This window comes from Sorex araneus, chromosome 11, assembly GCF_027595985.1.
Source record: "Sorex araneus isolate mSorAra2 chromosome 11, mSorAra2.pri, whole genome shotgun sequence".
In the NCBI taxonomy this organism is placed as follows: Eukaryota; Metazoa; Chordata; class Mammalia; order Eulipotyphla; family Soricidae; genus Sorex; species Sorex araneus.
Window position 1 is genome coordinate 26,458,455 of NC_073312.1, and position 15,075 is coordinate 26,473,529.

General features: G+C 53.9%; 1 protein-coding gene across 1 annotated transcript in view; it reads left to right on the forward strand.

The window, feature by feature from the left end:
• The first annotated feature begins 295 nt into the window (after positions 1–295).
• The window catches only part of SEC31B (SEC31 homolog B, COPII coat complex component), a 29,922-nt gene continuing 15,142 nt past the window's right edge, over positions 296–15,075 (forward strand). Inside the window, exons 1-9 of the mRNA XM_055119132.1 lie at positions 296–594; positions 3,030–3,116; positions 3,461–3,584; positions 10,603–10,798; positions 10,956–11,051; positions 12,376–12,516; positions 12,841–12,983; positions 14,574–14,673; positions 14,795–14,956. Coding sequence (XP_054975107.1) covers positions 3,032–3,116; positions 3,461–3,584; positions 10,603–10,798; positions 10,956–11,051; positions 12,376–12,516; positions 12,841–12,983; positions 14,574–14,673; positions 14,795–14,956 — 1,047 coding nt within the window. The 5' untranslated portion in view covers positions 296–594; positions 3,030–3,031. The remainder of the gene's footprint in view (positions 595–3,029; positions 3,117–3,460; positions 3,585–10,602; positions 10,799–10,955; positions 11,052–12,375; positions 12,517–12,840; positions 12,984–14,573; positions 14,674–14,794; positions 14,957–15,075) is intronic.

The window sequence follows — 15,075 nt, forward strand, 5'->3', positions numbered from 1 at the left end:
ATTTTCTCTTTCCCGAGGCTGCCCCCAGAGTCTTAAAAACTCAAAAGTTCGCTTCGGGACTGGAACCGCAAGGGAACGGTGGGCACGGACCCCCGGCGGCGCCAGGACTGCAGTTGCAGCGGGCCGGGGAGGGCAGCAACCGGAGCTTAGAGACGTCCCGGGCGGGGAGGGAGGTCGACGGTGGGTCGCGGGGTCGGGCGCGGCGACTTTTGACCCTCCGCGGCCGCCGTCCACAGGCGCTCCCCGGAGCCCGCAAGCCCTTGGAGGCGCCTGACCCCGCCTGACCTGGGCCCCGCGCAGGCCGCTGCGCCCCGGCTGCAGCCGGGGGACCCCTGAGCCGGCGCCGGGCACTCAGAGTACCGCTGCTCTCCCCCGCGGTGGCCCGCTCCAGGGACCCGTGTTTCTCCCGGACGCCCCCACGACGCCCACCCTCGAAGGGGATCCCTCCCCGACCCTCCGCCCGTGCGAGGACTCCGCGGTGCCGCCCGCTCACCCCCGCGTCCTCCCTCCCTCTCCGGCGACCTCCCGGGCCCGGGGGCCGCCCCGAGGAGCCGCGTGCTGCGGGCCGAGGAGGCCCCCCGCGCGGCGCTTCGGGTAAGGGGACAGGCGCGGCCCCGGGCAGCGCGCGCCGCCCCCCGCGCCCCCGTCCCACCCCGTGGGCCACCGGCCGTGTCGGAGCCCCCCGTTTGCACACTGTCAGGGATGGAGACCCCTCTTGCACCTCCCGGGCTCGGGCACTTTTCACTCAGAGGCATCAGCGGGGAGAGTCGCAGTGGGTGCCACTCAGCAGCCCGGGGACAGCCGCGGCAGAAGCGCGTCCGCACGCTGCCCGGCGCCCGGCTCGCGCGCGAGCGGCTCGTCCCTTACTTTTTTGTGATTGAAGGGTTTGGGGGATGGTTTCTTTTTCTTTTTCTTTTTTTTTTCCCCAAGAAACGTGACGGCGACCGTGGCCAGCAGGTGGCACTGGTCGCCGCAGCGTGTGACTGCCGCTTGTCCAAGCGGTCTCTGTAGCTGGCCTCCTGGGGGTGGTGGGTGGAGGGGGCGGGGTGGGGGGGATTGGCATCGTGGGCACGCTTACAAGTTCTGCCCGCTGGAAATAGCGGCGTCTTCCGTTTTCGTTGGATGAGGCCGAACTGACCGTGTGACTTGCTCAGCAGGAACCCAAGTGGGTCCCAGGCTTCCTTCCAGCACTCCAGGGCTTTTTTTTTTTTTTCTTTCCTGGTTGGCTTTTGAGTTGCACCCATGGGGGCGCAGAGGCTACCCCTGGCTCTGTGCTCGGGGAGTCATTCCTGGTGGGGCTCCCACGAATCACAAAACGGGTGGGGAGCATGCAAGGCAAGCCCTTTAACCCTTGTACCATCTCTCAGGCCCTCCAGCGACTTTCCTGCTGTTTTGCTGGCCTGTTGTGACAGGCCCTTCAATAGATGTTAGAATTGAGTGAGAAACAAAACAACTGTGGGACTACCGAGAGAGCTCAAAGGACTAGAACATTGTTTTTTTGTTTTGGAGCAGTGCTCAGGGCTTACTTCCAGCTCTGCCCTCAGCGATCACTCCTGGTGGGCTTGGGGGACCACATAGAATTCTGGGAATCAAATTTGTGTCCCTTGCATGTCAGGTAAATGTCCTACATGCTGTACTGTCATTCAGGCCCCTGGAACCATGTTTGATCCCCATCTCTATGCTGCCTGGTCTCCAACCCCTATGCAAGAAATAAATACTTAAAATAATTTCTGCGTGCATTCAACAGATATTAATGATCACTTACTATGTACCCAGTAGTTTTTCTGCCATTAGTGGTAGATGACCAAACCAGACATGGTTTCTAGTTCTTGTAGAATTCGCTTGTCAATGGAAAAGACCAAAGATGAAATGTAAAGAAATATTATTATGCAATCCTAAGAAGAAAACAGACCTTGGGTGGGATGACTCACCTCTAAGGAGGTGAGAGGAGGTGAGAAGAAGCCCCCCTCTGCAGAGAGTGGAAGAATAGAAAACCGTTTGTAAAAGAAGGTGAGAGAAGACTGGCAAATGAGCAAGGGCTGATGCCAGCTGGATAGAGTGCATAGGGGGAAGGAGCACGAGATGAATTAAAGTGCTTGGCTGCAGCCTTTTAACAGGCCATACAAGGGATTTGAATTTTATTCTGAGGATGAGAGAAGACACAAAATACTTTTGTATAGAGGCCACACCTGGTGGCAGGCTGCAGCACAGGGCATGGAAGTAAAGGCCTCACAAGTGCTGGGATGTGCACTCTGCCATGAGCCCTCCCCCCAACCTTACTAAAAATATTTTAAGCAAATAAAATGGCCACAGTCCTTTTATTTTAAAGCGTTGGCTCCTCCTGTTATGTAATGACTTGAGTAGTGGCATGAGCACAGGGAGAGAACCAGTTGGAAGCTCGTTGCAGTAAATCCAGGTGAGAGATGGCGGTGTCCCCAGGTAAGAGTGCTGTGGGCCGGAGTTGGAAAAGTGTAAATGAAGATCCATTGTAGAATGAACTGAAGAAGAAGGCCAGACCCAGGGTTTCTGAGTTGAGCAATTGGGTAGATTGTGGAACCATTTACTGAAATGAACTAGAGAGAGAATAGATGTGGGCGGGGGAGATGGTGGCATAGAGAATTCCGGTTTAGGCAGATGAAGCCTTCGAGGGTCTTTGCTATAGGCAAGTGGAATGATGCTGTTTGGAGTTCTATATGCTAACTGTGTGTCGGTGAGAGCAATTTGGGAATCATTTGCATGTGGCTGGTGTGTCGAGTGAGTCAAGTGACTAGGAGGATCTGGTTTGGTGATTATAATCGTCATAGGGCTTCTGACAGTGAGTGCAGCAGAGGATCTTTCATTAGATTTCAGTAATTGACTAAATAAATCGGCCTGACAGATCCGCAGATGGTCGCTGATTGGTCACTGTGTGGCCGTGAAAAGCCCGTCCCATGACAGAGAGAAACAGGACCTTGTGTCCATGGGTCCTCATAAGCTAGCTAGTCTGAGTTTTCAGTGGGCTGCAGGCATACCATTTTCTGCCACCACAGGAATGACCATGAAGCTGAAAGAACTGGAGCGACCAGCTGTCCAAGCGTGGAGCCCAGCCAGCCAGTACCCTGTGTATCTGGCCACAGGTATGGTTTTGCTGTGAATTAGGATGCACGGGACACACAGGTTAAAGGGAAACCAAGTACCCAGGATTCAGTGTTGTGCCTCAAAGACAGTTTTGGGGTCCCAGAAAGATGGATCAGGATTAACAAGGGGATATTTGGGGTTTATGTTGTTCCTTATCCATCCCTACCTCTAAGGGCAACCTTGAGCTATGGCACGAGGGTCAGATACTTCATGCTTTCATTAGGAGAGGATACGCGTATGCCCAGTCATCTTCTGTCATTTCCTCCCACTTGGCATTACCCCTCTATTCCCTGCATGTACTGTTGCTCATACACTGCTTCTTCCTAACTTTTCTTGTGCCTAGGGACATCTGCCCAGCAGCTAGATGCCTCCTTTAGCACAAATGGTACCTTGGAAATCTTTGAGGTCGATTTCAGGGACCCTTCTTTGGACTTGAAATGCAAAGGAGTCCTTTCTGCCTCCTGCAGGTACTATGTCTGAACCATTGGTGGGGGTCTTCTGGGAGGAGGACCGTCCCCGGGGCAGCTCGGGGAAGGGGAGGGTGCGGTCACGTGACAGGAGGGGAGAAGACTCTTCAAAAAGTTGGAGAGATGCGAACTAACTCTGGGTGAGTTTTGCAAAAAAAAAAAAAAAAGGATTTGATGCCCACCCATGCCCACTGCTGTGGCAGGCAGCATCAGGCCAGGGAGAGCCTCACGCACGGCTGGACCCACGAGTCCCTTGTCTCTATCTGAACCCAGAGGTCTAGGCTTCTTCCTTCTCTGAAGAAAACAACCTGGACAATTCTTCCCTTTTCTGATAGTACAGCGGAGAGTGCACCGTTTTCTCACCGCTTGCCAGGCTGGGATCGGGTCCTCTGGGTTTGATGGCTCTGACTGGCCTCTCACCACTGGGTACGACTGAGTACTAGCAGCCACAGAGCACATGCCCTGTGCTGGGGGTTCTGCTTATTGGGTTTATGCCTCAGAAGGAGCTTGAGTCATGAATGCCATTAGGCTCTTTTTTTTTCCCCTCGAGGAGGGGCCCCAAATTTAGAGTCTAAGATTTAAATCTATCTGATTCCAGAGCGTGTCTTCTTCCCATTATTCACCTGTTATGTAAGCTGTCTAAAGAAGGTCTCAGTGTCAGAAGCAGTTACCTCCAAAGTTTTGCACCATCAGAAGCCTGCTTTTTGTAATCATCCTATGCTCTTTGCTTTTGGATTTTTGTTGTTGTTTTTGTGTGCTTGGGTTTGGGTTGGGTGCAACTCAGATCCCTGCGGTGTTCAGGGATTTCTCCCAACTCTGTGCTCGGGGATCACTTCTGGCAGTACTAAAGGGAGCATATAAGGTCCCAGCAATTGAGCCCCGGCCAGGCATATGCAAGGCAACGTCTTAACCCTTGTACTATATCTCCTGCCCTGCTCCTCTGTTCTGGTATCGTGTCTGCAGTGTCTTGGAAAACACCACTGTGTTGGGTTATACCCTTGACTGCCTTATACTGATAAGGCTGCCTGCCTCTGGGTCTGGATTAAGTCCCTGATTTCCTCACTTATACCTAAAAGAGGTTGTAGATGACTTCTTTGTGCGTGCGTGTGTGTGTGTGTGTGTGTGTGTGTGTGTTTTCTTTTGTTTGGGGGCCCACACCTGGCAATACTCAGGACTTACTTCTGACTCTGTGCTCAGGAATCACTTCTGGCAGGGCTTGGGGGATCACATGAAGCTCCAGGGATTGAACCTGGGTCAGCTGTGTGCAAGGCCCACGGCTTCCCAGCTGTCCTATCTCTCTGGCCCCTATCCATGACTTCTAAGAACCTACCCATTCCAAATCCAGGCTGAGCTCATCTCGCTTCCTTTCTTTCTCTAGCTTAGACTCTTTCACTTTTGAATTAAAATCTGCTCTCTCTCATGTCTCTTCACTACGAAATAAACATGTCCTTGTCAGCAGCTTCCTCTTCCTTTAGCTGTCCTTGCAGTCACATGCCTCCACCAGGGCTGAGTCCTGAAGATGGCCTTAGTCCTCAATCTCAGGGCTTCAGCGAAATATCTATTGAGAAATACCTGCCTGCAAATGAGATGTTCTGAAGTACCAGCATGGGTACAGATAAGGGACAGCCTCGGGTTATAACGCGACTGACAAGAGAGTAGAGAAAAATGCCCCTCTCTGCAGTCACGATCCATCTGGATTAGCATGTGCACCCAAGCAAGCGCTGTTTGGTTTGTAAGATGAATTTCACTTAAGAAGAAAGGTTTAGGGGGGAAATACATTATTTATGTTTTTCATTGACTTTCGAACTAAGGGCCCGGCTGCCGTGACTGAATGATGTATGAGCCCACAGTGCGATTTCCTCTCCCTCGGCTGAGGTTCTAGCTCTCCGGATAGCTTCTAATCTTGGGATGCCCCATCTTCCAGTGACACGGAGGAAGCAGGCAGACGCTTCCAGGTCCTTTACCTCAGACCCCCGTGTGGGAAACACTCTGATCTCTCTTTGCATGCCAGGGTAAGGGAAAACACCCAGCAGAGAAAACGCTTTATGTCCTTTGCTTTCCTGTTCCCACATTTGCCTTCTCTGCAGGGACACCAGGATCACTGTAAGTATAGAGAGATGACGCATGAGCTTTGGTTCAGTTCCCAAATCTCTCATCTGTTTTCCTTTCAGGCACAATATTGAACTTCTGTGACCCTGTTTTCTCCACTGTAGATCTGCGTAGGAGATGCCGAGTGACCAGGGTACAGACTAGGCACACGGGAAAAACACCTCTCTCTCATTTTTCCATCCTTCCACTCTAAGCTCTTCCTTTACCAACTTGGTTTGACTTAAGGACACCTGGACCTCAGGAGCTGTTTTGGCCAGGATGTGGACCAAACTGGCGTTGCACTGTCATTAACTAACTCATAACTAACATGAGAGGGGAGGTTTTTCAAAAGGAACCTGGCTAAGCAAACACAGTCAAAACCCAAGCCCGAGAAACACCTGTGTCCTGAAAGTGAGTTGATACAGCTCTCCCAGACACTGCATCTTGGCCAGGGATTCGACTCATCGGCTCGGGGATCTGATCTCACCCAGCTTACTTTCTTCTCATCGGCCCATTTGTTCTTTCTGCCATAAGCAGAGCCATGAGCTGATAGGTACCCAGGCTGTTTCTGTCTTGTGCAGCTGATCCACTTCTCTGACTCTAGAGGCTGCATATAGTCTTGCAGACGTTGCTCTGTGACTCTCGACCCTGGCTGCTTGCTAGAATCATCTATGGGCTCTCATCTGCAATGTTGGTTCTGGAGGCTGGCGTGATAGGACAGCAGATAGGCACTTGCTTTGCATGCAGCCAATCTTGGTTTGATCCCTGGCATCCCAGATGGTCTCTCGAGCACCAAAAAAAGAAAAGAAGATTGGTTCTGAAGGCCTGTCTCTGGGAATTCTGCTTTCTGAGTAGGAATCGGAGAACCTAGAATTACCTAGGTATCACCTGTCCTGTGACGCTGGTCTTACTGTTGCCATCATCCTGGAGAGAAATGTTTTTGGAGCTGCTCACCTTTTTTCTTTTGTTTTTGTTTGGGGGCCAACCTGGGGTGCTCAGGGCTTACTCCTGGTTATGCTCTCAGGAATAACTCTTGGCCATCTCAGGAGACCATACGAAATGCCAGGGTTTGAACCTGGGTCGGCCGCATGCAAGGCAAATGCCCGACCTGCTGTTTATTTCTGGCCCCAAAGGTTTTTACCTTTCTACAGTAAGTCTCCCTGTTCTTCTGTTCTTTCAGGGGGACGTGTTTTGGGCCACACCGGGCACTATTTGGGGGGATCACTCCCAGCTCTGTGCTGGGGGTAGGTGGCCACTCCCAACAGAATTTAGGGACCATGAGGTGCTGGAGTTTGAACCAGAATCTGACCCAGGTTAGATTCCTGGCCTCCAATGTGGTCCCTGAGCACTGCCAGGAGTAATTCCTGAGTGCAGAGCCAGGAGTAACTGCTGAGCATCATCAAATGTCTCCAAACAGCCTAATAAATTAATGACTATTTAAATGGCGTTGATAAAGGATAGCACAGTGTACTTTCCCTTAGGTTCGTTACTTGTTCACATCTCGTCACCCTCTCCGCTCTGCCCACTCACGCATGCACGGGCAGCACCATCTCCAGTTTCCTATTCATTTGCAGGAGGGATGATTGACGCTCTGTGGACCTGTCCCTGTCCCCACATGGCTTGTCCCAGGGCTCCTACTCCCCCCGGCTGCCCTCAGTCACTGCCCCTCACCTCCCTTGGTGCTGCCGTGTCTGCGGTAGGGATGTGCTCTCTTCCTGTTGGCAAATGGGAGACCCCATTGGGACGGCCTGACTTTGGTGGTTAGGTCTTTTCTGATGGAACTAACTCTTCTAACATTGGCTATTTTTTTTTTAACAACCCCAAGGTCTGCGATCCTTGACTCTGGTCTGTATGTCTTGTCCTTCTACTAGTTTTCCACTGACCAGAATAACCTAGACTTGCCGTCTGCCCAGGCAGAGGCCTCAGACAACATGCAGCCTCTTATGGCCATATGGGACATATTTTCTCTCTCTCTGTGTCTCTCTTTGTCTCTCTATCCCTTTGTCACTCTCTATCTCTCTCTCTCTAGCTCTTTCATTCTGTCTCTCTGTATCTCTATCTCTCTATCTCTCATCTCTCTGTCACTATCTCTATGTCACTCTGTCATTCTGTCTCTCTATGTCTCTCTATCTCTGTCACTCTCTGTATCTCTATCTCTCTATCACTCTCTCTGTGTCTCTCATGTTCTCTCTCTGTCTCTGTCTCTATCTCTCTGTCTCTGTTTATCTCTCTGTCATTCTATCTATCTCTGTGCCGTTCTGTCTGTCACTCTCTGTTTCTGTCACTCTCCCTCTCTGTCTCTCCATCTTTCTATCTCACTGTCTATCTCTCTGTCTCTGTTTCTCTCTCTGGTTTTTGGGTGACATCAGGCAGGAGTAACCTCAGGGGTTACTCCTGGTTTTGCACTCAGGAATCATTCCTAGTGGGCTTAGGGGACCACATGGGATGCCAGGAATTGAACCCAGGTTGACTGCAAGCCAGGCAAGTGCCCTTTCCGCTGTATTATCTCTCGGACCCTCTTTCCACTCCCCCAAATTCTTTTCTAATTGGTGATGTGTGGGTTTCTTCTCAAGTATTTTTGTTGTTGTTTCTTTTTTTCTTTTTTTCTTTTTTTTGGGCTTGGGGGCCATACCCAGCGATGCTCAGGGGTTACTCCTGGCTCTGTAGTCAGGGATCACTCCTGACTCCTGGTGGGCTCGCGGGACCATATGGGTTGCCAGGGATCTAACTCACGTAGGCCACGTGCAAGGCAAGTGCCTTTCCCGCTAGACTACAGCTCCAGCCCCTCCTCACGTTTTTACTTCCTCAAATTGCTCTTTAGGTTTTGCGTAGGCACTGAGATTTACCATGCTGTTAGTGGCGCGTTTTGGGCTCCTGGCATGTGGCCTTTTGCCCTCTGAGGATCTGTGCCATCTTCAGAAACGAAGCCTTCCCGAGGGTTGTTTTCGAGCTGCACCCTGAGCCGGGCTGAATCGCAGCGCACTCTCCTGAAAGGTGCTTCTGCGGCAGCCACCAGCCAGACAGGTTCCTGCCGGTTACCCCACCGACCGCCTTGCTCACGGCCACCCGTGGGTAGGACATTGCATCTCCATGCAGGATCTTGTGACAGCGCTTGCTGTGAAATTGGGCGGCTCCGCCGGGATGTGGAAATGTCCTTGGCTCGCAGCTCTGAAGTGGACAGATCACTTTCGAAGCGCTGGGGGGTGTGGGGTGCCTTCCCCCAGGCTTCCCTGCCGCTCCCGCTCCTGCTCTCTCCTGTGTGTCTGTAGGAAACCTAAGAAGCACATCCCCGAGGGCACTTTGTGCCCGAGCTGCTGTCTGTAGGGCTCGCCCACTGCTCCCAGGTGGCGTCTCCAGGGGAGCAGCCACGGGGGGGCGGCGTGGAGGGGTTCCTCAGGTCTGGTCTCACCTCTGGTAACAGGCAAGGAGGGGACAGCAGCTCTTGGCCTAGAGAACCCCATTCAAGTCAGGCAGTGAAGGATTGGATCATCCTCTAAAAGGAAGACAGTTTGGGGCTGAAGAGATGGTATAGCGGGTAGGGCATTTCCTTTGCACACAGCCGACCCGGGTTCTATCCCCGCATCCCGTATGGTTCCCCAGCACCGCCAGGAATAATTTCTGAGTGCAGATCCAGGAATGACCCCTGAGCATCGCAGGGTATGGTCAAAAAAAAATTTTTTTTAAGTTAAAATAAAGAAGCACCTCTTATGAGCTAGGCTCTGGAATAAGACATATCTGACCTTTAAGCCTTGACCCTGCCACTTGCTGGCTGTAAAATGAGGGATAAATGACTAGTTGTGTAACATGTGCATACCCATCCATGCGCACACACCTGTATGTGTATGTATACACACATGTGTATGTACACATGTCTATGTGTAGTATGTGTAATTTTATAACTTCTCTGTGCCTCAGTTTCTTCAGTTGAAAATGAGCTTTAATAATAATTCATGAAGTTGTTAAACTCTAAAACAGTGATTATTGGGATGGAAGCAATAGTACAGCAGGTAAAATACTTGTCTTGCACACGCTAACCCAGGTTCAATCCCTGACATCCTATATGGTTGCCTGAGCACTGCCAGGAGTAATTCCTGAAAGCAGAACTAAGAGTAACCCCCGAGTATCACCAGGTGTGAGCCCCTTAGCCCCTAAGGCCCCCCCCCACCCCTTGCACTCTCCCTGCCACACTGTCACCACAGGCCTGCTCTCCCTACTAATAAAAAAGCACTTAAAACAGTTCCGGGTACAATTTAAATATTTGGTGTTACTGTTATTTGAGTTATGAGGATTGGATTGACTAATCTATACGAAGTATTAATCATTGAGCTTATATAACCCCATTCTACATACTTGAATAAAATAGGAGCCGGAGAGAGAACACAGCATGTAAGGCGCTTGTCTTGCACATGGCTGACCTGGTTTGATTCCCTGACACTCTACATGGCCTTCCGAGCCCACCAGGAGTTATCCTTGAGCACAGAGCTGGGAATAACCCCTGAACATTGCTTTGTGTGGCCTAAAAGCCATAAATAAATTAATAATAATAAGAAAAAATAACCCCAGGGCTGGAGAGATAGTTACAGGGGGCGAGGATCCTGCATTGTGTGTGGCCAACTCAGATCTGGCCCCCGACTCAATGCATCAGTCCCCGGAGCCCCACCCATGGTCACTCTGGGTCCCAGAGTCCGGAATAACTCCTGAACACTGCCGGGTGTGGGGCAACCCTCCCGACCCTCGAAGCATCGCTGCACACCTCTGAGTAAGTTCCAGCAGGAATGTTTTTGTCCCTCCCCCAGAGAAAGGTGCCGGGTAAAAGGGATTAGGCCTCTGTTCTGTGTCTGCACACTGGCTGCCCTCGGGGTGCATGATGGCAGAGGTTGGCAGCGGTGCTGCCCTGCGTGGTGCTGATGCCAGCCCCTCCTCTCCGTAGGTTTCACAAGCTGGTGTGGGGGAGCTTTGGCAATGGGCTTCTGGAAGGCTCCGGGGTTCTTGCCGGCGGCGGGGACAATGGCACGCTGACTGTGTACCGCGTGGCCCACATCCTGTCTGCCGGGAAGGAACCTGTCCTGGCCCAGACTCAGAAGCACACGGGGCCTGTCGGGGCCCTCGACTTTAACCCTTTCCAGGTACTGCCCCTTCCCGGGTCCTGCGGGCCGAGCCTTCCCAGGCTGTGAGAGGGGAGGCCTTACCGGCCCCAGGTATAGGTGTCGCCTCCCCCCACCCCACACATCCCTTGTGCTCTCCCTGCCACACCGTGTCGCCACAGGCCTATTCTCCCTACAGGCCAACCTCCTGGCCTCGGGGGCCAATGACTCTGAAATCTTCATTTGGGATTTGAACCATCTGAGCACACCAATGACCCCAGGATCGAAGTCTCAGGTGAGGAGGAACCTCGGGGCCAGCTGCTCCGAGACAGTGTGGGGACCCTCCGCCTCCACCCCCACCTCCAGTCACCCCCAGTTTCCGCAGGGAAGGGCTGGAATTCGGCCTGAGAACAGGTGGTGCCATGTTTGGCCACTGGAGGGCACTAAAGCTCCACAGACGAAGCTCCCAGGCCGTTACTAACCGCGGGGAGGCGGGTCATGACCATGTTAGGAAGCACAGAGGGCAAGTGGCAGGGAGGTGAGGACCCAGGGAGGAGGAAGCCACTCTTGGTCTCAGCGGTGTGCAAGATGTTATTAGGCAGGGCCCAGAGGGCCGCAGTAACATACTCGGGTCTCTCGTGTCCTTTTGGGGGGGCTGTTGTGCCTTCCAACTCAGTGAACCCCTTAGTACCAGCCTGTGACTGACCCCGCAGGTTGCTGGTTGGCTTTCCTCTGTCTTACGCGTGCAGGACATGCAGGACGCTGGGTCCTTCAACAGCCACTGGCCAGCTCTTATGCCCTTAAAGTGGCGGCAGCTTTTATTTTTCCTGCCTTTTCTCTCTGGGGTCTGTTTCCTTCCCTCCCTTGCCTGCCTTCTCTTCTCCCACTCTCGTTGTCATAGAGAACCACTTTTTTAATGGGGTGAGCACGTGGTGGGGCTCCTAAGCAGTGATCGAGGGTGCCAGGGGCCACAATACTTGGCCTGGCTGTGCGGGCCGGATGGTTGATGGCTCAGGACTTGCTCTGTGCTCAGGGATCGCTGGGCTTGGCGGATACGGGGTGCCAGGGATCAAACCTGGGCTGGCATGTGCCAGGCAACACCCTACCCCCTGTACTATTGCTCTACTTCTGTTTCTGATGGTTTGTTTATTTGTTTTGGGGTCACACCCAGCAGTGCTCAGGGACTACTCCTGGCTCTGCACTCAGGAATTACTCCTGACGATGATCAGGAGACCATGTGGGATGCCAGGGATCGAACCTGGGTTAGTCACGTGCAAGGCAAGTGCCCTCCCCACCTTACTATTGCTCTGGCCCCTGTTTCTGATTCTTGACCATCCTCTCGGGAGCACTCAAGGGTCAGAATAAGACCCGAATAAGACCCAAGTGTGCCTGCTGTTCTCTCTGCAGCCACATCAGTGTTCTTGAGGAAACTCCATGCCCAGCTCCCCGAGATGGGAATTGGGGAGTCCTGTGTATACTTGTGGGCTTCCTGGGGGTGGTTGGGTGCAAGGAAACAGCAGATGTCTCTTGGTCCAGGGATGACAAGTTCCTCTGCACACACACACACGCACACACGTGTTCACACATGGGTACACATGCACGCCATCCTGCCTCGGCAGCCCCCAGAAGACATCAAGGCACTTTCCTGGAACCGGCAAGTTCAGCACATTTTGTCTTCAGCCCACCCGAGTGGCAAGGCAGTGGTGTGGGACCTCCGGAAGAACGAACCGATCATCAAAGTCAGCGACCCCAGCAGCAGGGTGAGTCCTGGGGCCCCAGGGTGAGTCCCGGCCGCTCCCCCCACTGCCTCCCTGCTCCTCACAGGGCACTGCTCCCCACCGAACCCGAAGCCCGAGCTTCTGCCCCAGCCCCGCCCCTGGGGAACCAGCCCTTGGGAAGCAGCACGGAGCCTGCGGGCGGCCCAGAGGGGACCTGCCTTCATCCTGGCTGTCACCCCTGCTTTTCACATAGAAGGGACCCCAAGTCCACCTCCCAGGTGAGCCCCTGCCAGCCCCTAAGAAAGGCTTCATCCTGCCAGAGTTGGTAATGCTCCCGGGGGGTGGGGGCTCTGCCTTGCCCCTCAGATGCGCTGCTCGGGCCTGGCCTGGCGCCCCGACGTCGCCACCCAGCTGGTGCTGTGCTCAGAAGACGACCGGCTGCCTGTGATCCAGCTGTGGGACCTGCGCTTCGCCTCCTCGCCGCTGAAGGTGCTGGAGAGCCACAGCAGGTACACCCGGGCCCGGCCTCCCCGTTCAGAGCCACCGAGTTCCAGTCCCAGCCAGCCGGGGGGGCTTCCGAGGGACCCAGGGCCCCCGACAGGCCTGGGAGTGACTCTGCCCGGCGGCTGCTGGCTGACCGGTGACGGCATCGCCTCCTTCGGGACTTGGGCTGGTCTGTCCGGGGAGCAGCCGGCTCTGCGAGGGGGGGCACAGAGCAGCCCCCAGCCCAGTCTCTTTGGTAGAGGGGCCCTTTTGCCTTTATGCCCCCGTGGGAATTTATTTTTTTTTTTTAGTTTTTTCCCCCACCCTTTCTCCTCTCTCTCTGTTGTTGATCTGTAGTTGGTTTGCAATCTCTGTTACGGAATCCCTACATCTATATATTTTATTTCTAGATTGTTTAGAATTTTCAGAGTACTAACTGCATGTCTGCTAGCCCAGAACCTGCTGGCCCAGTACTACTCCTCCACCAGATTTACCGCCAGATTCACCACCAGAATCCCCTCTGCCCTTCCTCCCCTCCCCAACCACTTTCCTCTGGAAAATCATAGTTTTTACTGAAACTAGGAGATTTGTTGTTGTAGCTGTTTTGCCAGTTCCTTTGCTTTATTAATTTATGTGGGTTTGGAGCCACACCTGGCAGTGCTCAGGGATCACTCCTGGTAGAGCTTAGGGGACCATACGGATGGGACCTGGGTACCACAGACAAGGCAAGCCCCCTACCCACTCTACGATCTCTCCAGCCCCCGCTTCAGTTACTTATATCACACATCTGAGTGATGTCATCTTTCACTCCCTGACTTATTTACTTCATCACTTTAAGGTGCTTATGAACCCTTTTGTCCCCAAAGGCACACTTGCATCTTTTTTTGTTTGTATGGTTTGGGGCCACACCTGGCAGTGCTCAGGAGCCATGTGACTCGGAGGTACTCAGAGCACCATCTGGTGCCAGGGATGGAACTTGGGCCTCCGGCATGCAAGGCCTGTGCTCCAGCCTGTTGACCCACCCAGCCTCCTTGACCACCAAGCCTTCATTTTAATGGCAGAGTAATATTCCAGTGGCTACCCACACCCCGTTTTCTTTATTCTGTCAGCTGCCGAGCCTCCTTTGGGATGTTTTCTTTCTTGCTTTTTTGGTTCGGGGGCCACACCTGGCAATGCTCAGGAATCACTCCTGGTGGTGTTCCAGAGCCCATACGGGGTGCCAGGGATTGAACTCAGGTTGGCTGCATGTAAGGCGAGTGCCCTACCCACTGTGCTACTTCTCCGGCTCCTCCTTTGGGATTCTGCGAGGTCAGTTCTCACTGTCCTCCTGGGTTGGGACTGGCCACGGGCACGATGCCGGCTGGGTGGGCAGCAGACTTGCAGCAGGGAGGAGCAGCGGGGCCCGGGGCTTGGTCTCCGGGACGTGGCTTGGGCTTTGGCTGCAGGGCCGCTGGGCAGTTCCTTGGCGTTCCCAAGCCTCATCACCCTGCTTCGTCAAATGAAATCAGGCAGCTCATCTTAATGGGGATGAGATTTGCCCAGCAGTAGCTCCGAGAGGCTGTACGTCCCTTTAGTCGGCTCCCTCCGAGCACTGGTTGTTCTCTCCATCATTTCAGGGGGGTCCTGTCCGTGTCGTGGAGTCAGGCTGATGCCGAGCTGCTGCTGAGTAGCGCCAAGGACAACCAGATCCTGTGCTGGAACTTGGAGAGCGGTGACGTGAGTCGGCCCCTTGGCGGGGTGCTGGCGGGAAGCCCAGCGGCGGCCCTGCGCTCTGGATCGCCCTCCCCACTCCCCCCCATACAGCCTCAGCCCCTGACGGGTGGCTCCCTCCTGCTAGGTGGTCTACCGGCTGCCCACCCAGAGCAGCTGGTGCTTCGACGTGCAGTGGTGCCCTCGGGACCCTTCGGTGTTCTCCGCCGCCTCCTTCGATGGCTGGATCGCTCTGTGCTCTGTGATGGGTCGGAGCTGGGAAGCCCAGCAGATGAGTCGGGCAGAGCAGGTGTGCCGGGCTCGGTGGAGAGTACGGAGGTCAGGGGCTGTATTGATGGGCGGGGGAGGAAGGGGCCTGGAAGAGGGAAGCTAATAGACAGGGAAATGAGGGCCCGGGTTCGGGACGAG